Source organism: Myotis nattereri (genome assembly GCF_964212035.1).
Source record: "Myotis nattereri genome assembly, chromosome: 5".
Lineage (NCBI taxonomy): Eukaryota > Metazoa > Chordata > Mammalia > Chiroptera > Vespertilionidae > Myotis > Myotis nattereri.
This window is the reverse complement of record NC_138080.1, coordinates 11770696-11792864: the sequence shown is the minus strand read 5'-3', so window position 1 is coordinate 11792864 and position 22169 is coordinate 11770696. Positions and strand designations below refer to the sequence as shown.

Genomic DNA, 22169 nt, shown 5'->3' with positions numbered 1-22169 from the left:
AGGGAGGCTCTTGCATTCAGACTCTCGCTCACTGTGCAGTCCGGAAAGCCTTTGCTTCAGAAGGACCGGCCGCCAGGACCCTCCAGTGCATCCCATGCTTATGAGGAAGAAGGGAAATCCTAGCTGGCTTTGCCGGCTCTTCCGACTCTTTCTGTCTTGTTGGGACTTTGTAACAGCTTTGGGAGGTGGCCGGGCAGGGGTCATTGTACTTTGCTTTACTTGGCAGCTGAGCAAACTGCCTCCCGGGGCTGGCGAGTGGTGGGATATCTGGCCTCAGGCCATGCCTATCCATGTTAATCTGGGACTCGATGCTTTGAGATTATTTTAGTATGGGAAATGTGGTGACCATCTTCTTGGAGGTATCTGTTGGGGTTCAGTTCCTCAACAAGCCTGGTAAAACTAAAGCCTGACGCCCAGCACAGTCTGGGACAATATGGGCCGAGAAGAACAACCACATAAGGCTGTATAAGCGTTCACACGCTGGGATCAACCTCCTGTGCTGACAGATGCCAGGCCCCTGTGCACTTGCACGAGATGCTGGGCAGGGGAGGGGTCATCTCTAGGCCCCATTTTCCCTCTGCAAGGGAGGGCAGGGAGAGTGACTTACCGCACAGCACGACAGTGATGCTCGAGTGAGACGCTGTTCATAAAGGTGCGTATAACACGCATACCTGCTACTCACATGGTTGCTGAGTGAAGGGCTGGTCAGAGAAGCAAAGAAAGACGCCTGCTGACCTGGGCGAGGGTTTTCTACGAAGGATTCTTTTCTTTAGGTGGGTTCTTCTGGCCCTGGAGGTAAGTGTGAGGCCAACTTTCCGCTGCTCCATTTCTTCATCTATAAATTGGAGAGATTTTTCATTCATTCAAGAGCTTTTACTATGTACTTTCGTTGTTGTTGTTGTTAATCTTCACCTGAGGTTATTTTCTCCCCATTGCTTTTTAGAGAGAGTGGAAGGGAGGGGAAGAGACAGAGAGAGAGAAATATCGATGTGAGAGAGACACATTGATTGGTTGCCTCCTGCACATGTCCTGACCTGGGTAGGGGATCGAGCCTGCTACCGAGGTACATGTCCTTGACCGGAATCAAACCCAAGACCCTTCAGTCCAAGGGCTGATGCTCTAACCACCGAGCAAGGCTGGCTAGGGCTACTATTTCCTTTTACTGTGTGATACTTCAGGCCTTTGTGCCGTGGTCGAAATGGTCCTAGCCCTCAGCTCCTTCACCAGCAGGGTGGGGACACGGGCAGAAAGTCACAATGGCAGATGGTCAGTGCTGCCAAAGAGGTGCAGCCATGTGTGGTCAGAGCGCGGAGAAAGGTGCCACTGTGGACAGACACGCACTCCCTATCTCAGGCCACAGGGGAGGACTCGCCATGTCTCTGCGGATGGGCGCTACTAGAAAATCCTAACCCTACACCTGCTTCTCTGGTTGGTTCCCATGTGCTGGTCCTACATCTAAAACGGGGAGTTTGGGGAAGCAAGGATATGAGGAAAAATATAAATGAACACTATTTTCACATGCCTGCCTGACCCACCACGACCACACTGTTCCCCAGAGGCGGCCTTGCACCTGCTCCTCCCTCCTCTGTGCCGTCCACTGGGACAGCCAGGACCAGGCTGCCCTGAGCAATTTTTACTCTTCAAAAGCACTTGGACATTGGTCGATTTAATAGGCTCCTAGCATGAAGAGAAACTGAAATGTGGAAGTGAGTATCGTGCTCCCCAGCTCATTCATCCTATGAGAAACCGAACCCGGGATCGGGACTCCGGGCCAGCCCCCTCTGCACTGAGGGCCCCTCTGGGGCTGCTCTGCAGCGGCTCCCTCAGGCTGCATTTTGTCCATGTGTGACCCAGTGTGGCCGCGATGCCTCCCGCGTGGGGACGACAGTGCGTGGGCAGTGAGTGCCCGGCCTTAGCCAGCAGACACTCTTCTCCAGCCTCCTCCTTACCCAGCCCCACCACCAGATGCAGAAATGCTCACAACATCTGGTGGTTGCTGAGGGACGTTAAACCCTGGGAATCCAAACCGAGACAAGACTTCCTTTGCCCTGCGGGTCAATAGGAATGACGCAGGCACAATGAGAAGCATGTGGTCATGGATGAGCCGGGAGGACCACCCCAACTTGGGGATGGATCCTTAGTGTCATGCTAATCACAGCCTAGCAGTCTTGGACCCAAAGAGTGGCACATGACTTGGCTTGTGCATGCCATAGAAATCTGTTAGCCAGGGCTCTTCAGAGAAACAGGAGGGAGGGAGGGAGGGAGGGAGGGAGGGAGGGAGGGAGAGAGAGAGAGAGAGAGAGAGAGAGAGAGAGAGAGAGAGAGAGAGAGGTCTTAAGGAATCTCCTGCAGTTGTAGGCACTGGCAAGTCTGAAATTTGCAGGCTGGCCTGGGGGCTTGGAGACTCAGGGAAGACTTGATGTTGCAGCTGGAGCCCCAAGGCTGTCTGGAGGCAAAAATTCCTTCCCAGACAAAGCCCTCACTTTGGCAGCAGACACAGACCTTGGGAATGCTGTTTGCACTGTAATGCGGCCACTGCAGGATGGGAGTCTGTGCAGGTTCCGGGTCTGAGGCCCGAGGCTGCTGCAGATAAGCATCTCCCTCAGGGCAGGCAGGAACCCCGTCACAGATGCTGCACTTGGGCGGTGAGCTTGCATCCCCAGCCCCTCCTTTCTTTACCACGTGGTCTAGCACGATTACTCCATTTGACAAAAATGTCCTAAGGTGTCGAACACACAGTCAACCCAAACGTTACTTCTTAGAGTAAATAGTAAGCGTGTCTGTGGTGGGGATATTTTGCGCATCCCTGTTGCCCTCTTTTCTAGTGGAAATGAGTCATTAGTGCCCTTAAAACAAATCAGATTAGAGGGGCGATTCCAAAGCCCCAGACTCATTCAGGGAACGTTGGTTCTCTTCCTCTGGAACCTCTGGGTACCAGAATCTGACGGGATTACTCATGGGTAGGCCTGGCTTTTGGCTCCTGGCTCGGATGAGAGAGAGAGAGAGAGAGAGAGAGAGAGAGAGAGAGACCCAGCCAGTGTTTCACTGTGCTTTTGTGGTTGTGTGTTGAAATACATGTACTCAGTCTTCCATTGTTTCTGCTCTGGGTTTGCCCTGCTTCTTGTCCATGGGGGCGCTGTCACAGCCCAGCCTCCCATTTACTCTGCATGAATGCTCTCAGGCCCCAGCCCCTTGTGATTCAGCACCAGCTGCGGGCCCTGCAGTTCCGGGCTGGCCTGGGGAGCCTGCCAGCTGCTAGCTCAGAGTCCCATCCTTCAGTTTAGACGTTCCCTGGAGAAGGACATTGGAAGGTCTGACCTCTGCCAAGAAGGCCTCAGCAGTGTGTGTGGAGGAGTGCGGATCTGCCAATTGAGCCCATCGTGGTTTATTCTGATTAGTGGTGATTGTTTCTGGAAGGCAGCTCAGTGGTGTCTGTGGCCTGAGGGTCAGAAGTTCCCGCAGGGCTCGCTCAGGTACATCAAACAGGAGCTCGCCCTGGTGCTGGGAGCAGCTCCCAGCACCCAGCATGGCCCACACGCCCCCAGGATGGGTTAACTCCTGCCCTGCACTTAGGGGCTGAAGAAAAGGAATAAACCGAAAGACCGCAGCATCTTAGGATCCCTTGGAATCTGAACAGGAAGGACAAAGCAGAAATGAACCTCAAGCTGCCTTTCTCCTTCTCTAAGTGCCCCCGCCTCAGCTCGGCCCCGGCCCAGGAGCCCTGGCTCAGCCTGGGCCTCAGGCAGGGCTGCTCAGCAGTGGCCTTGGAGCTCTGACCCACTTCTGGGTTTTCCAGAGGTTGAAGGCCGAGTTCATTCTTTCGCGGTGAGTGCATGTTCTGTGCACCAGCCCCGCGCCTCCAGCAGTTGTATGTCACAGGCTGAGATGAGGGCCGCAGTCAAGGGCACGCACGTGAGGGGGATTCAGGATGCGTTCAGGAGCCAACCCCTCCTTGCTCTCAGGTTCCCAAAGCAGAACTGCAGGGCCGATTCAGGCCGAGGATGAGCAGGAGCAAGTTACGGGAAAATCAGGGAACGTTATGGTGGCCCAGGATTTTTTTCTCCAGGTGGTTCTGCTCTCTTGAACTTTTTCATGTCAACAAAACCTGGACACGTTAGGGATATGAGTCCTTTGTTTTCCTGATGCCTGTGCCAGCCTCTGCCTTGTGCTATGGCAATAGCCAGCAGGGCTCCAGGCCCGGCTGCGCGGAGCCGGGAGGGGAAGAGCCCGAGCGGAGAGCGGAGGTCCCGAGAACCGCGCAGCTGGGTCCTGCTCAGCCGTTTGCATCTCATAAATGGACTTGGTGGCAGCCAGGGCCTTCGCGGTGTGCGGAGTTTTTCTACTTTGGAATGAGCTGGAGCTGTTTACATCCAGCTGGCTCCTCGGACCGAATTCTGCCTGAGAGGCTTTGAGAAGGTCTGGCACACAGGAGACCTGCCAGGGGGTTCTGAGCGTTGGCTCCAGGGACTTCCTTCTGGGTGAGGCTTCCTGGGTGTGGAGCCCTCCCTCCTGCTTCAGGACTGTTACCGATTTCCCCTAGAGAGCTGCCTGCTGTGGCCTCCGAGGCCGCTGGCTGAACAGGGACTTCTTTATGAAATTCCTGAGGCTGGAGGGCACAGCTGGGAGGAGCCAGCTCAGAGTGGCCGCTGCGGCGTAGAGGGCCTGTGGTTTAGTTAACCGGAGGTAAGGCCTTGGGAAGGCTGTGAGAGGAAGGAGACACATTCCTGACTGAGAAGTGTTTGGCCCTGAGGACCCTGTGTTTGGAGAATGAGGAAGGGCTGGAAGGACCGCTGTGGGGGTGGGGTAGCCCTGTGGCAGGAGGAGGTGAGGAGAGGGGATTCCTGGAGGTGGGAAGGCTGGCCTGGCATCAATTTTCAGCTCCGATGCCTTTCATTAGTAAAAGATCACCCTAACGCACACTTACTGAGTTCAACCTCCTATGTGCAGGCAGAGTCGTGTTCGTTAGGGTATCTCCATCTAGGGAGAATCCAAAAATTCAAAATGGGTGGTTATTGGAGTACTGGAGTGGCGACTGGATTGAGTTTTGGATGATGTGAATGGGGAGATAGGCTTTGTTAGGCCGCCGGACAATGGTTTGCATCAGATGTGGCAGCGAGGAGCTCATTTTTGTGCTTGAAGGCAAATGCTCCTTGAAGGACGACTTGAAGGGAGTGGCCTGGGAAGACAGTCTTAGGGAGATCACTCCGGGAATGTCATGGAGAAGGGATGAAGAGCTGGGGAAGAAGGTTAGGAAAGCAAAAGTAAACCTAAACTCTGATCGGGAGGCTCTGCTAGAATGAGCTGGGGGAGAAGGGATGGGACAAGCAGTGGAGGAAGGGATGGGTTTCAGCCAGTGAAGCATTGGCTTTCTATGATGTAAATGATTCCCACCTGTCTGGCTTGCACGTGAATGGCCAGAGAAGGACATGATTTGGGCATGGGGGAACTGACAGTCTTTCTTTACAGTGTATTTCGCAGTATGTACTGCAAAGTCCTTTGTTTCTCTTACAAAGTCAGCTGTGACTCGGGGTGCTAATGGCAGTTCCCTTCAGGCGGTACTCAGGAAGCCACACTGTCTCTTGGGCAGATCTGTGTTTGCTCTCAATGCTTCAGCTTCTTGGTATAACATCTAATCCCCTCTCTCAGCTCATTAGCTAGAACTAGACACTGTGAGGGGGTCTGGGAAGTGTTGGGAGAGTAGGGGGAGTATTTGGTGAGCAGTAAGGTTAAGTTTGAGATGCTATGGATCACCCAAAAATAGGAGTCTAGACAACACTTGGGCCTGGATGCTTGAATGCAGTCTGAGAGTGTTAATGATTTGGGAATGAGCAGTGTAGGAGGTGGAACGTTTGGGATCACCTACGGAGTGTGTTGAGTTAGAAGAGCAAGGTCCCAAGGTGAACTCTGAGGGAACACACACTGAGGTGGTGCCTTTGGTGGGTGAGGTATTTGGCCTCAGGTATCTGTGTCCTCACCTGTGAGATGCGGCTGGCACCTTCTCTAAAGGGATGGTGAGAGTCCTTGACATGCTGCTGGGCCGGTGGCTACTCCCAACAAGGCTGGTTTCCTTTCTCCCTCATTGCATGGTATTCAGCTTTGTTCTCTTTGTCAGGAACCGTGGTGTACGGCGAGCCCGTCACCGCCAGCCTGGGAACTGATGGCTCCCACTACTGGAGCAAGAACTGGGCCAAGGCCGCTGCTTTTGTCACCTCTCCACCCCTGAGCCCTGACCCGACCACTCCGGACTTTCTGAACTCCTTGCTGTCCTGGTGAGTCTTGGCGACTTGTTCACACTTTCCATTCTCAGTCTTCGCTCAGACCAACCTGACCTGGTGGGTTACAGCATGGTGGGCAAAAGAAGGCTTGCAGACAGACCTGTGTTCTCCAGACTCAGTTGGCTAAGCGGGAACAGGGGATTGTCACTTTGGCACCATTCTGGGGAGGGGAATTTAGAATAAAAACGTGGGCCAGCTGACAGGGATGAATGCGATATCCAAAGGATTCCACTGTGGTGCGGTGACACCCTAAGATGCCTTACAAATAGGTGTCATCTGTTTCCCTTCCAGTGGAGATCTCCAGGTCACTGGCAGTGCCCATTGTACTTTCAACACTGCCCAGAAGGCAGTCGGAAAGGACAACTTCACCCTGATCCCCGAAGGCACCAATGGCACTGAGGAGCGGATGTCCGTCGTCTGGGATAAGGCTGTGGTAAGGAGCAGTGGTCTCCCTCCCGGGCTGGCCCCAGCTTTCCCCGGCCTCCTCATCTGAGGGCCATCGGTCTCATGTCAGCCTTGCAATGGCAGTTGAGAAAATTCCAGAAGCTGGTATTTGTATGACAATATTTCTTAGGTTTGGGAATCCAAGATCTCGCCTTACATAGTTCATTTCCTTCTAAACATTTTATATACATTTTTTATCATTATCATTTGTGATCAGTGGAGACTAAAAAAAACAATACCCCACAGTCTTTAAAATGTGACTCTTTTGTGATTAGTCAGGAAAAACCTTCCTTAGAGACCTGGTGACTTTCTCAGTTAACCTTCTATTCTTGGAAATGGACTCCATGTCCTTAAAAGTGTTTTTAGGGCTCTTTGGGCTCAGCATTTCTACCCACGACAACTGCAGGCTGGTGGCGGGCCTGCTTTGAGCATACTCTGACCTTCAAGGGTCTTGGGACTTTTGCATTTTCAGTGCTTTAAAACATAACAACAGCACAGGTTTTGTTTCATAATGAATTTTTTAAATTATGCAAACAATATATCCTTGTTCCAGAAAGAATGGAAGTGAATAAAAACTACTCATGACACCATCTTTCAGATTTCATGACAATTAATATGTTGGCCAAATGTCTTTCCATTTTTTGTCAGTGCAAGAGTGCACATGTGTGTATATGATATGTGTGTGTGTGAGTGTGTAAACACCACGGCCTGTTTTATTAAGACAATACATCATGAAAAGGTCTCCACATTCTGAAATATACCTGAAAAACTTGTTTTTATTCTTTATGTTCTTTGAACATTTATGTTGTTTCTGATTTTTTTTAATGCAGGAAAAGTTTATTTCTGTTTTGACAGTAGTTTGGTGGTAACTGCATAAGTGGTCTTGAAAGTGATTTTTAATTGCATGTTTATAAGTTGAGAAATTGGATATACACTTTAAGTGGAAATAGTTTGCTGCTGTGACTGAGAAGTTACACCTGCAGTGAAAATTTATTTTTCTCATACAGAATCCAAAGAATTGAATTAGGAAAGCCTCAGAGCACTTTTTAAAAAAAATATATGTTTTTATTGAATTTTTTAGAGAGAGAGGAGGGGAGAGGGATAAGAGAGATAGAAGCATTCATGAGAGAGAAACATCGATCGGCTGCCTCCTGCATGCCCCCTACTGGGGATCAAGCCTGCAACCTGGGCATGTACCTTGACTGGGAATTGAACTAGTGACCTCTTGGTTCGTGGGTCAATGCTCAACTGCTGAGCCACATTGGCAGGGCTGTCATGTACTTTTATGTCTTACCATCACCAAGCAATATTTTCCTTATTGGTAATACAAATGAACAGTGAAATCGAGTTGTACAATTGCATCTGGGTATGTCATTGAATTGCACCTTAACAAAACAACCACCTCCCACCCCACTGAAGAAATGGGTAGCCTCTTGGGCCTGTCAGGCTGTCCACTGGACTGATCCAGTGCTCAGCTTCCCATAGGAAACCTGGTTTTGTTACTGGGATGACTATCCTTGGACACATCTTTTATTATGCTTCCAGGAGAAATTTCTAGAAGTGGTATTGCTGAGTCAAAGGATATGTATATTTTTTGGGCTTTTGCTATATATATTGCCAAAGTTACTTCCAGGAAGACTGCATCCATTTGTGTGCCACCAGCATTGTGTGACATCCCTCAGTCTCTTCCACCTGGTCCTCATGGATGTGATAATCAAACCCCCCAAAATGTGGCTAATTTGATGGGTGAATCTGTCTTTCATTCAATCCCTTCAGTTACTAAGTGGAGTGAGTATGTTTCCATATGCTTATGGACCATTGATATTTTTCTCTTCCTCTTAATACCAGCTCATTTCCTTTGCCCAGTTTTCTACTACTTTAGGGTAGTTTTCTATGCAGGCACGTCCTCAAATTCTGCTTTTGAAAGGACATAGAGCACACGTGGTAGAGATGAGAAAGGGCAGGAAGGACATGAGGAAATGTCATTGGCTGCAGAAACCCAGACATGGGGCTGAGACCTCTAGATTGGCTAGACTGGAAGCCTAGGTCTGCGCCGTATCTTTGAAAAGGACAGCCACTCAAGTCTAATGATGTTTCCTCAAGAGGCGTTTGTATCCCCGTCACCTTTTTTTTTAACTTTTCATTTTGAAATAATTAGATTCAGAGGAAGTTGCAAAGAGAAGACAGAGAGGGCCTGTGTACCCTCCTCCCATTTCCCCCAATAGCTGCATCTCACATAATGATAGTAAGATATCAAAGCCCAGCAATCAACGATGGTGCCGTGTGTGTGTGTGTGTGTGTGTGTGTGTGTGTCCTTTTGTCCTATGGAGATTCATGTGACCATCACTGCAAACAAGGTACAGATGTCCCCTGTCACCACAAGGAGCCCCTCACTCTGCCCATGTATAGTCACACGCATCCCTACCCTCATCACTCCTATTCTGTTCTCCTTCTCTGTAACTTAGTTATTTTAAGAATGTGTATATAAATGAAATCATACTGTATGTGACCTTTTGAGATTGGTTGTTTCACTCAGCATAATGCCCTTACATCCAAGTTGTCGTATGTATCAAAAGTGTGTTCACTTTTATTGCTGAGTCGCGGTCCACCCTTCAACCTCTTGACCTGTTTTTGGTGTGTGTGTGTGTGTGTGTGTGTGTGTGTGTGTGTGTATTCTACTCTGCAGGTCACTGGGAAGATGGATGAGAACCAGTTTGTGGCCGTGACCAGCACCAACGCAGCCAAAGTCTTCAACCTTTACCCCCGGAAAGGCCGCATTGCTGTGGGATCCGATGCGGACCTGGTCATCTGGGACCCCGACAGCGTTAAAACCATCTCTGCCAAGACCCACAACAGTGTAAGGCCTGTTCACTGTGCGCAACCAATCCAAACAGATCACAGTCACAGAAAGAGACAGAGGCATGGAGAGTCCCGGGATTGAGGGAGAGAACTCACTGTGATAGGAATGAACGTTCCCTGGGATATATTATAATTTCCTTTTTGTTGATAAAAAACTTTTTTTTTTCTTTAGTGAGGTCAAAAAGACTGACGGTAAGTTACGCTTATCATTTTGGAGTACCACAGCCTCTCTTACAGATAGAGCCTCTACTTACAGACCTTCCGAGCCTCCAGTCATGCAGGACATTGGGAGCTGCTAGGAGTCAGACACCATTCCATTTTTCTAGTTTGGGGCAGCACCTCCCATGGCGGCAGTTGGTGTAGGGGACCTAAATAAACACTCCTGAGGTGCCCACTGGGCATGTCTATTCTTTTAAGCCATTGTTTTCTCATGTCAGTGTTGCCCTATAGAAACATAAATGACAGAGGCTCTTATTGTCCTCAAGGAACTAATTGACTTTGACTTCTTTCCAAATAGAAGAAATACTCCCTGCAGCCATTCTGATACGATTTTAGAATCTGGAGTTTGGGGTGTCACTTTTTTAATTTTTAAAATCCATTTATTAATGAGAGAGAGAGAGAGAGAGAGAGAGAGAGAGAGAGAGAGAGAGAGAGAGAAAGATTTGTTATTCCACTTATCTATGCATTCATTTGCTGATTCTTGTATGTGCCCTGACCGGGGATTGAATCTACAACCTTGGCATATTGGGACAACGCTCTAACCAACTCAGCTACCCGGCCAAGGCCCTGGAGTGTCTCTTGTCTCTTAGTCCAGACTGCAGAGTTTGGCGGTGCCCTGACTTGTTAATGGGACCTTGGGCAAGTAACTCATGTCACGTCTCAAGCTCCTCAGTTGCGAGTGTGGGATTTAGTTGAGGTCTCTGGATGTCCTGTGAGTCAGGTCAGGGGCCTTAGGCAGAGGTTTTTTACAGAAAAAGTTTCATGTGTATGTGTCTGTACAGATATATTGATGTATCTGTATAGATATACCATTGAAAGAATATGGACAAAGGGAGCTTTGGAAAAGAAATGGACACAGGACAGAAGTGTTTTGTCAGAAACTCATGAATCTGGAAGTGAATTAAAGTTCTGAATTGAAAGCTGGCTCAGTAGGGAATCTGATTCTAGACTGCCCACCCCAGCTAGCCTGACTCCTTTCCCAGGTACCACCACAGCTCAGGGGTGGGCGTCTGGCATTTCTCCAGGACAGCCCTGGACCCTTTGCTGCACCCCAGTCCTCTCCCATTTGAGCAGAGGGGTTTGAGGTGTGGTGCTCACTAGCCTCTACTGGCACCTGTGGGTGCTGAGATGGTAGGTGCCTTCCGGGAAGGCTGCTCCGCCCTTGGTATTTACTTGTAGTTGACTTTCATCCTCCTTTCTCACTGGCTGGCTTAGCTTTGCATCATAGCTTCATGGCCACACCGACTTGTAACCTAATCACAACCTCTTGGAGTCCAGGGTGGCTTCTTTCCAGATAGCGGATCCTGCCCAGTGAACCCCCATATTCCTATGCAGTTAACATCATATTCCTTCCCATTTACTCTTTCATTTGGCCTTTTCAGTAAAGGGATGGTATTATTATCCCGATTGGGAAGATAAATAAACCGAGGCTCAGAGAGCTAATGTTACATAGCTATTTTGCGGTAGAGCCAGAATTAGAACCCAGAATTGTCCAGCGCGCTTCCCTGCCAGACTGCGTATGCCACCTCCGGGTCGGGGTTCAGTGCAGACGCAGCTTCCCCTCCCTGCAGTCCTTCCCAGAGGTGCTTCCTGTGAAGGCGGAGCTGGACTCATTATTTAAACTGCAGACGACCTCACTAGGGAGCTTGCATTTGACGCCCTTAACCTGGGTGAAGGAGCGATGATTCGAGAAGACAGGTTCTCCCTCCAGGCATTCCACCTGAACCTTTGGACGCGATAGCACTGCCCTGACTTTACCTCCAGGCAACCTCATCTAAGACATGCTGACTTCCAGAAGTGCCTCTTTTTCATCCTCACTTGTTTTAAAGAGCCCACACTCAGCACGCCTGTGCAGCATTCGTCATTTGGGAGAATACAAACAGGAGGCTGTCCCATGTGACAGTGTTTCCTACCAAAGCGCTGATTAGCGTTCATTTGGAGCATTTAGATAACTATTATTGACAGCCTGCTTGGATATTCCAGGCATCCAGCCAGATGAGTAATTTAGGGGCCCCTGTGGATGTAGGTTAAACACATCTACACTGGGGAGAGATCAAGCCAGACCGCCTCATGGTTTGACAGAGGGTGGGCTCTGAACACCCAGAGGACTGTGATCTGACCACTGACTTGTTGATTTTTTAGTCACTTAGGGTCGTGGGGCTGGCTCCTCCATCTTCTCAGAATGGGAGGTGGCCCAAAGCTCTTGCAGCGGGTTATGCTCAGGCTTCACATGCAGTTAAACTCAATTCACGTGTCTTACAATGTTGTTGGCACTAAAGGGCCTGCGATCTTGTTGGGACAGAGCGATGAAAAACCAGACAGTGGATGAGGGAATGTTCTCTACATGCTGGCTTTGTGTCAGGTAGTATGCTAGCTGCTCTTGTTTTTCTATTTCTTGTGATCCTAGCACCATTCCTGCAAAGTGGGCCTTTTGTAGACGAGGAAGCTGTGGATCAGAGGAGTGCAAGGGACTTGTCCTAAGTCACACAAGTGGCAAATAGTGGCCCAGGATGTGAACCCAAGGCAGATGGCACCGGGTCCAAGGTTGTCTCCATTGCTCCAGTAGGGCGCAGGGGAGTCTGTGAGAATATAGACAGTTAGCTGTGGAGTAACAAGACAGAGAGGGAGCTTGATCCAGCCCTTAAAGGATGTCACCCTCTCCAAGTCATTTCAGAGCTGACAGGATCCTCTCAGGGGTCTGCGCATGTGGGATGCTTTTGGTGTTGCATTCGTTGCCAAGCCTTTGAGAGTGGCAGGGCTGGGTGAGCTGCCCATGGTCACACAGCTTCTGCATCTCACCACATCTGAATGCCATCGGTGCTCAGATGTTCCATTAGTTTATGTGCCACCATCGGGCCACATCACAGTCAAGGTGAGGGAGAACCTATAAAAATACGCTGTGCCACCAAGGACCAGCTTGTGCTCAGTGTAGGGTAAGTGAGAGGGGAATCTGCCTCGCAGGATATGATGGCAAATGCCTGCGAGCCTTGACTTTGGCTTTGGGTACTGAGAGGGCAAAATGCCTCCTCGGAGAGTATGACCCGAATGCCAGTACTGATGCAAGTTGGAGGTCTGAGTTCCTGCTGCCTGTAGGGTCCAGAAGAACCTGAAGCTGGGAATTTAATATCCAGTGGATTCCATGTAGTCGTCCTCTAGGCCAGAGGGAAAAGCAAACCCAGGTCCCCCTGGAAGCACTGACTGTGCAGGTCCACCTGCTGTAAGACACAGTCTGACTTCAGGGAAGAGTCTTAGAATAAACGAAAGACTTGGGGACACACTTGGGTCCCTCCTCCAAGATGCTCTCTGCCTCGTTCCTTCGGTTGTTTCCATATGAGTCCTCGGAGCCTCAGAGCAGCACTGACTCTCCATCGTGGCTGTTCTCAGTCAGCACTGCTGCATTTTTTAAAAAAAATGTTTTTATTGATTTCAGAGAGGAAGGGGGGGGGGAGAGAGTGCGCGCGCATGAGAGAGCGAAACATCACTGATGAGAGACTCATTGATTAGCTGCCTCCCACGGATTGAGCCAGCAACCTGGGCATGTGCCCTGATTGGGAATTGAACAGTAACATCCTGGCTAATGAGTCAATGCTCAACCACTGAGCCACACTGGCCGGGCCAGCGCCACTGCATTTTGACACCGGATGTGAGCTAAGGAGCCAGCCGGGGCTCTCCATGCTTATCAGCAGAGGTGCTGACCTGCAGCGGGACAGCTCATTCCCAGGCTAACTCCTTTAGCGCTGAGAACCTGGTCTGAATTCTCCCAGAAGCCCAAGCGGCTTTGTATGGTTGGAGCTGCCTATTTATGCTCCATTCCTGGGCTCAGCGCAGGCGTTGGTGCCTGTGACAGGGCAGGCAGGAAGGAGCAGGAGGCCTCCGGGAGTCGGGGTGGGCCTGGGTGAGCTGAAGCTGCGGGAGGAGACTGACAGTGGGTTTTTGTGGGGAGCACAGTGCCCCCGATTTCTGTTGCCTTGCTTCCAGCCCGTTTTCCAAGAGGGCGCACAGATACGCCAGTCTTTCACCCTGAAAAGCTTGGATTGCTGCATGTTTGGGAAATGAACTAAACCTCAAACATCTCATGAAGGCAAGCCCCTTAAATTACCCCGGTCCTTTCATTTAGGGACTGCAGCTTCACCACATCGCTGACAGCATGGGGAGCCAGGCTCACCAGCGGGAAACCCTAGCCCAGGATGGCCACTCAAGGTTAACTTGAGAACTCAGTCACGGAAGGCCTCTGCTTCCAACCTGATTGGAGCTTCAGTTAGTGAGAACAAGGGCGCTGCTAATGCGTGGAATCCTTCTCTTATGTTTTGTAGCATTTATAAGTCCTCATGCTTTTCTGGTGGGAAGAGATGATTCCATGTTCTAGACTTGGAGGTTAATGCCTGCTGGTGTGGTCCGCGGGGCAGGGACTCCAGCTCTGGGTCTTTCTTTTGTCCATGTGATACGGGGCAGTGGGTGCTGCCCGCCTGGTGAAATCTAGCCAGGGTGGCAGGCGTATCTAAGTGTCCTGTGCCCTCTTCCTGCAGGCTCTCGAGTACAACATCTTTGAAGGCATGGAGTGCCGTGGCTCTCCGCTGGTGGTCATCAGCCAGGGGAAGATTGTCCTGGAAGACGGCACCCTTCATGTCACCGAAGGCTCTGGGCGCTACATCCCCCGGAAGCCCTTCCCTGATTTTGTTTACAAGCGTATCAAGGCAAGGAGCAGGGTGAGTAGCTTGGAGCATATGATTGTTTTGTCATCGATTACGTTCAGTTTCATAAACCCTTCTAAGCACTTTGAGTCGGAATATCAAGATGAGTACGAAGGATTCAGAGAAAAAGGAAACTTTTTTTAATTCCTGGACTTGAGAATACCAGCGGAGGAGTCAGCCGTGTCCACAGCCAGCCAGAATGAAGTGAGACTGACATGTGCTGTGATCGGGTTCCGGGGCAGGAGCCACTGCTGTGGAGTCAGGGGGAAAGTGTCATGGTGAGAGGGCAGTCTGAGTTGGGTCTTGGAGGTTAAGTGGGAGATTGGCAAGTCAAAGAAGGGAGACACAGGAATATGTAGAAAGAATGTTATGAGTACGGAAAATACATGGTGTCTTCAGGCATGGAGAGTAGTCTGCAGCACTGGGCGGGGAGGTGTCAGGCTGGGGTCAATGGAGTTGGAAGGGTATTAAAGGGAGAGTGAGATTGGAAAGAAAGTTTGGGCCAGATCTTGACCATCAAAACAGATCCTTTCACAATATATTTGGAAATTCTGTAGGTTTAAGTGGAAGTGCCTTGGGGAAAACGGTAAGAAATGTTAATTTTCATAGAGTAACCAGTTAGCCATGACCCACCTAGGAGGATCACTAGCCTGGAGTCCTGGAGCGGGCCCCATGCTGCCATCGGTCCCTGCCCTGCCCTCCATAAGGAGCGCCCCCATCTCTAAATCTCACCGGCCTCTGTTCTGGCCTCTCCTCTTCCACATCGGGAGGGTGGCCAGGGAGGCATCCTCCGAATGCCGCCTGAATCGGGGGCGGGGCCTGTGTTTTGCAGCTGGCGGAGCTGAGAGGGGTTCCCCGTGGCCTGTACGATGGGCCTGTATGCGAGGTGTCTGTGACACCCAAGACAGTCACTCCAGCCTCGTCGGCTAAGACGTCTCCGGCCAAGCAGCAGGCCCCACCCGTTCGGAACCTGCACCAGTCTGGATTCAGCTTGTCTGGTATGGTTATGGTTTGGGGAGGGCCCAGTTCTGCAGTGGGCTGGTGAGTCTGGAATCACTTTTGTAGAAGGAGAAGAAGCAGAAATGAATGGTATTCCCATTTTCCCCAAAGTGGGAAATACTGATATCACCAGAGATGTCATTCACAGCCAGTGGCCAGTGGGTTTCAGAGCCCTGACATCAGTTTGTGTCACTTATAATGGCATGATGTGTACACTGTGTGCAATACCCAGTATATTAATAGGACATTTTTTTTTCTCTGTATTATGGCCATCCTAGAAAAAGATGTGGTGGTATTTCAGGATTTCTCTTCTCCCCTAGTATGCAGTACAATTGACTCTTGAACAATGGGTTTGAACTGTGCAGGTCCACTTATATGTGGATTTTTTCCAATAAATACAGTTCAACCAGATGTGGATCAAAAACAATATTTTTGCATTCACAGATTCCCAGATACAAATCTAAAATAGTGTTTTTGGTCCATGTTTGGTTGAATCTACAGATGCGAAGAGCCCATTGTAATTAAGTTTTGAGGGAGTCAGAATTATACACAGAGTTTTGACTGCACAGGTGGTTGGCGCTCCTGCCCCCTGCGTTGTTCAAGGGTCAACTGTATATTGTATAGTTCAGCTTATGGAGTTTCAGCAGCTTAACTTTGTAGTCCAGATGCTTGCTAGCTGCGCCTCAGTCTCCTCATCTATACAATGGGTATAAAAGTAGTAGCCACCGTATGGAGTTGTTGTGAGGATTAAATGAATTAATGTGCATGCAAAGAGCTCAGAATAGAGCCATTTGAGAATTGTTAGCTATTTGCTTGAATAAAATATGTGATATAGGGATGATGAGAGTAAGGGGTTTAGAGCTTCCACACTTGAAATTTCCTTCCAGTCCTTCATTTGGCCCATAACTAGAACCCTTCCACTTTTCTAGCCTTCTGAACCACAAATATGTATCCAGATTTCTATGGTGTGTTAAACAGTTAATTAGATCCTTTTTTGGGGGTGGGGGGGTCAGATATATTCATTTTTAGAACATTGCCATATATGCCATATACAAATTACCCATTTTCGAAAGATTTAGTAATAATGAACCTTAGTTTTGTCGTAAATTAAAATGAGCTCATGGTGTTGTGCTGTCTTATGTCACCAGGCCATTAATATAAGGAACCATCACATTAGACAGTGAGGTGAGTAGTGTTAGGGGAACGTAACGCCAGAGGGCTGTGCCTTCGGAAAAGCTGCACTCAACTGACTACCAGAATAGGGGCAGGATGTACCGAGTCAGGAGACAGCCTGGAATGGAGTGTCCCTTTATATGTAGCTTTACTTTTTCAAGTGATGGATCCAACTGGCTTCTGCAGGTACTGCTTTATACCGTCAGAGTATTTGGCCACCTTAAGCCCATCACTTCTTTGTAGTTTAAACTTCCAGGGAGTGTTGAGAGGACAAAGAATGGGTCTGGCCCTTTGAGCAGGAACTCCTGTAACTCTGCTTTTGACCCTCACCCCTCTTTCCTCTCCAGGTGCTCAGATTGACGACAACATCCCCCGTCGCACCACCCAGCGCATCGTGGCACCCCCTGGTGGCCGTGCCAACATCACCAGCCTGGGCTAGAGTTCCAGGGCCCATTCCACTGGGGGATAGGGGCTGGGGGATGGGACACCTGAGGACATTCTGAGACTTCCTTCCTTCCTTTTTTTTTTTTTTTTTTAAAGAGCCTGTGATAGTTACTGTGGGGCAGCCAGTTCACGGGGCTCCCTCTTGGGCCTCACACTCCGTCCCTCACCCGGAGTCACTGACTTTGCTCACCCACTTCTCTACACATCTACAAACATCACACCACGTCTACCCACCAACCCCGTACAGGGGACTGCATCCAACACTCAGACATGCGAAACAGAGCAAATCACCATGAGGGTGTTTCTCATCTCCAACCTCTGTTGTATTTATCATCTTCCTTTTCATTAGGAGGGAAGATAAAGTGAATTGCCCAGAGCTGCCTTTTTCTTTTTAAATTAAAAAAAAAATGTTTTCGTTACGGGGCTGGGAAGGGATGGGTGGGGGAGGGGGAGGGTTTTTTTTAATACTAAATTAGAACGCCTAATTCAATACTGATACAAGGGGTTTGAACTGGACATCCTAATGATGCAATTCTGTAACCATCACGCGGATTCAGGGTGGTCGGCAAACTCGTCGTGTCCCTCCTGAAGTTCCAGAATGTCCACATCACCATTCCGTAGTCTTCTGGGCTGACTGCTTTTAGGGCAGTTTTGGTTTTTTTTTGGCTTAGATTTTGCTGCAGATTAAATCTTTTCCTCTGTTCACCTCCTCTCTCTCTCTCTCTCTCTCTCTCTCTCTCTCTCTCTCTCTCTCTCTTTCTCTCTCTCTCGGTTTTTAATTCGTTTCATGCCTCTCTCTTTCTTTGTGTTTCTTCCAGCCCTTGTCTCTGAGACACTGGTTTCTCGCCTTCCCCACTGCCTCTTCAATGACCAGGTCTACCGTTCTACTGTGGTCATAAGAACCTGCCTGGGAGGGTGTGAGCTCTGTCATCACAACCATAGTAATCTGCTGTCCCGTCCCTGTAAGACTGGTGCTACCCACCCATCACCATGAGGACATGCATGTGGGTCTGAGACCCTCCCAGGTGCAGGGAAGGGCCGAGGTGCCCACCCTCACGGGCACACCTGGGCCCAGAATAGACCCTGAAGCAGTGCCGAGATGTGGCAGAAGTTGAGGCTACAGACGTGCGAGTTTTTCCTCCAGGCAGTGCTACCTGGTTAGATATAATCAAATCTGTAAAGTGACCCCAGACCCGAGTGAGCCAACCAGTCCCTCAGGCCAACCACCAGCTCAGCATTGTTGAGCTAGTGGGAGTGGTCCCAAGAGCCTGCTGTTTCCTGGCTAAGTGTCTTGGGGTTCCTGAACACAATGGGGCTTCTCACTTTGGGGGAAAATCTTTTTTTCTTGTCCCATTATTTTAAAAGACATCATGCAATACAGGGAGGCCTTTTAAGCTCTGAAAATTCTTGGGAAATTGGCCTTAAAGCCCCTTTGACTTTGCAAAAGGAAACATCTGTTTAATGAGTGTGATGTCACATCAGAGCTGCTTGTGGAGAAACTTACACATCGAACATGAGGCCCGTAGAGACCGAAGGTGACCTGGGTCAGCATCTTCCCTCTGTCTCAGTGACCCTCTCACTCGCTGCCTTTGTGCCCATCCCTGTCTTTGCTGATCTGTGTTGCATGTCCTTCCAAGCGTGTGTACAGCCTCTCCTAAGTGCTGTCTGTCTGCAGGCTTCCATAAAACCCAGCTGCTTTCACACACAAAATAGGTCATCCCGTCATTCCACTTGTCTCTCCACACATTTTGCCTTTGGGGTTATGGTTGGGGTGTATTTTTTATTACTGTTGTTGTTTATTTGTTATTTGAAAAGGAAATTGCACTTTTAAAGAGTAATTGGTTAACTTAATATATTTGCTTTTTTTTTCTCACCTTCACTTAGAAGAAATTTGAACCAGTTGGAAAAAGTATTTTTTGTTTCAATTCTAAGAAACACTCGCAGCTCTTCAGTGTTCACTTGAGTCTTCCTGTCTTTCCTGTACCAGGTCCTGGTCATTTTGGTTCTTTGGATTGTTTCCTTAAAACCGCTTGAAACCTGGAGATTCCCGCAGGCTGTGTAAGCATGTGTACCTGTTGGCTTGCTTTGTGTGTCTGTTAGATGAATGTCATGTGTAAATGCTAACATAAATCGACAGTGTCTCAGATCTGAATAACTGCAGTGACTTGATGCTCTGAAACAGTGTAGGATTTCATAATAGATGGTTCTTAATCCTTGGAATTGTGATTGTGACCCATGAGGAGGAACTTTCAGTGCTAAAGCTCATCATTGTGTGTAGCCAGAAGAGTACCTTTTTTTTTGTAACCACTGTCTTAATGACAAAATAATTATGGTTAAAAAACAAACAAATAAGTCTCGTGTTTATTATTCCTTAAGAACTCTGTGTTATATTACTATGGAACGCCTAATAAAGCAAAATGTGGTTGTTTCACAGCTGTGTCTGTGTTGAGATGTTTAAGAGGCAGCTGCTTGGCCTGGCCTTCCCACACCACCTCCCTTCCTGGGCCCTTTGACCTTGTTTTGGTGACTGTCCCAGTTCCAGAGTTGTCACTGCATGTCCAGGCCACAGAGGTCTGGTTCCCAGCAGAGCTCTGCATGGCGGAGCTGAGGGTCGAATTCATAGACTGTATTGGGGAGGCCACCAGGGCCCCGGAATCCAGCTACAGACCTACCATGGGACGTGAGAGTGGCTGCGGCCATGTCGGTTAGTGTGGGTGACCTCTGGGCTCCCTGGGACACCCTTGAGCTACATGGGGACGTGGAAGATGAGAGATTAATGTGTGCTGATTTGCATCAGTCCAGGAGCTTGCAGGAAACCCAGACATAAAGCATTTGTTTTTCTGTCCCCAAGCCAGTGCCGAGCATGCTCGCCCCCACAGCCCCGCTAACTGGTATTTTTGATTCTGAAAACACCGAGTGAAGAGGGTGTATGCTGGGGGCTCCCAGGCCATCGTAGGGCTGATGACATCTTTTTCTCTTCCTTTCTCTTTTTGTTTTCTATCCCCCCTGTCCAAACAGGATATCAGGTGGTTTACAAAAATATATACACTCCACCAAGCTTTTGTAAACAGTACTTGAGCAAAGGGAAAATGAGAGCAGGAAAAATAAGATAAGGCCTGGGGTTAGCATAGCACACCTGCCATGAGGTTGGGAAATTGTGAGGGAGCTCGGAACGTCCTAGCAACAAATCAGAATGGAGACATGGCCAGAGGCGATACAACATTTACAGTGACCAGAAGAGAAATGCATCCTTCAGAAGAAATAGAGACCCTGGTCCTCGCCCTGAGGACAAGTGTGGGGACCCCAGGAGCCAGTGTGGCGTGTCTAGGGCTGGCTCTGACACTGCCTCCATGGTGTGCCCACGACTCAGCATTGGGATCCAGGAAATTCAAGTCTGTCCAAAAGCTGAGGTGGGGGGTGGGGAGGGGCCATAAAGGCTGGCCCTAACACTATTGGGACTTGGGCCAAGTGTTAAACATCCCAGGCACACAGCCCATCCTCCTGGTCCCACTCTGACTTCCTCCCACACTCAGGGCTCATGCTTATGCCTGTGGACACCCCAGTTCACATCCCAAGTTTTTCCCCACCCCTAGCAGACACCCCGAGGCTACCTGCAGCAGTGGTGAGCTCCCCTCTGAAGGACAACCCAGCAGAGGCCAGAGTAGGCATGGGCCACAGGCTTGGGTCCATTTGAGCAGGGAATTGTGGGAGGATGGCCAAGAGGCAGGTACTCTAAAGAGGGAACCCCATGGGTGCCATGTGGCTAAACAGTGGGCCAGGTATATAACTATGATTTAACCCAAGGAGACTGAAGAACATCTAGAAAAGGTAAGTGGAATGCATATCCTCCAGCAAGTGTTTCGCCTTGCATTGCCTGGAGTTGGAAGTTACAGCCTCTGGCAATTTCTGTAGCACACATTCTGTAAGAGAAGGCAGAGCTATTCCTTTTCCATCAACTGAGATGGCAATAAGTTTTGTGCTACTGATTAGGTTTGTGTCGTATTTACTCTGCAAGGTAGAGATGGTGTTATCTTCTCAGCCTAACTCCCTGCTTAAGTCCAAATTGGAAAGGGCAAGCCAAAAATCAGACATGGGGCCGAGCAGAGGAATGATAGGAAGCTGTTGGGAACAGTGTCTTACGTGTCTCTTTCTAAAATAGAAATAGATAGTTAACTGGGGAGATCACAGAACTATGAGAAATCAGAGATGATGTCGGCTGTTAATTAAAACAATCGGTTAAAGGCACATTACTAATAGCTAACATTTATTATTACATGCCAGGTACCACTTTAAGGGCGTTCACATGTTAACTCAGTGAATCTTTGCAACAACCCAGAATAATTGTTGCCACTGTACAGAGGCACAGAGTTAACAACTGGCTCAGAACAGGCTTTGAAACCGATCCGTTGGGACCCGGCGGCTGTGTTTTTGATCACTGTTATTCTACCATCTATGGGAAAGCTCCCCTTAGAAGGGTGTGGGGAAAAGAGAGGTGGCAAGGGCCAGAGGATAAGGCTGTGCAGGTAGTTAGGCTCAGGAGCAAAAGTGTGGACAGACGAGCTTTACAGGAAAGAATACATGATCTCCTGAAGCCGACTCGAGTCAGGAGCTGGGTAAAAAGAAAAGAGAGGGCTGTAAGACACACAGCCATGAGAAAAATGGTTCAGAGAAGGGCAAAAGCTGCAAAGGAAAACAATAATAGTTTGGGTACATTAAATTTTACATACAAGATTTGGGGAAATGGTGCTGATTTGGTGAAAAATTGCAAGTGTCTATATGCACATAAATACTTTTATAAGGATATTGCAAACATGAACAAAATAATGCCTATTGAAAATATTTTGAAAGGAGCAAAGGGACCTAGACATGTAAGTGCCTTGCCATTTCAAGAAGATTTGATGTCAGGAGAGGGCGGTGCTGTTAGGAAGGGGACATGTGGCTCCTTGCAAAGCTGGACATGCTGTGAGGGGTGTAGAGAGATTTATGGTTCGGATAATTAATTGCATTGAGATTATTTATGTGGCTAGTAATTTTGACAGCTAAGCTGTGCTGTAGTTACACAAAC

General features: G+C 49.1%; 1 protein-coding gene across 2 annotated transcripts in view; it reads left to right on the top strand.

Moving 5' to 3' along the window:
- The window catches only part of DPYSL2 (dihydropyrimidinase like 2), a 105664-nt gene extending 86129 nt beyond the window's left edge, over positions 1 to 19535 (top strand). For both annotated transcript variants that reach the window (XM_081093345.1, XM_081093346.1), the window contains exons 9-14: positions 6113 to 6269; positions 6567 to 6708; positions 9406 to 9576; positions 14324 to 14503; positions 15321 to 15486; positions 17008 to 19535. In XM_081093345.1, coding sequence (XP_080949471.1) covers positions 6113 to 6269; positions 6567 to 6708; positions 9406 to 9576; positions 14324 to 14503; positions 15321 to 15486; positions 17008 to 17099 — 908 coding nt within the window. In that variant the 3' untranslated portion in view covers positions 17100 to 19535. The remainder of the gene's footprint in view (positions 1 to 6112; positions 6270 to 6566; positions 6709 to 9405; positions 9577 to 14323; positions 14504 to 15320; positions 15487 to 17007) is intronic.
- The last annotated feature ends 2634 nt before the right edge of the window (positions 19536 to 22169 follow it).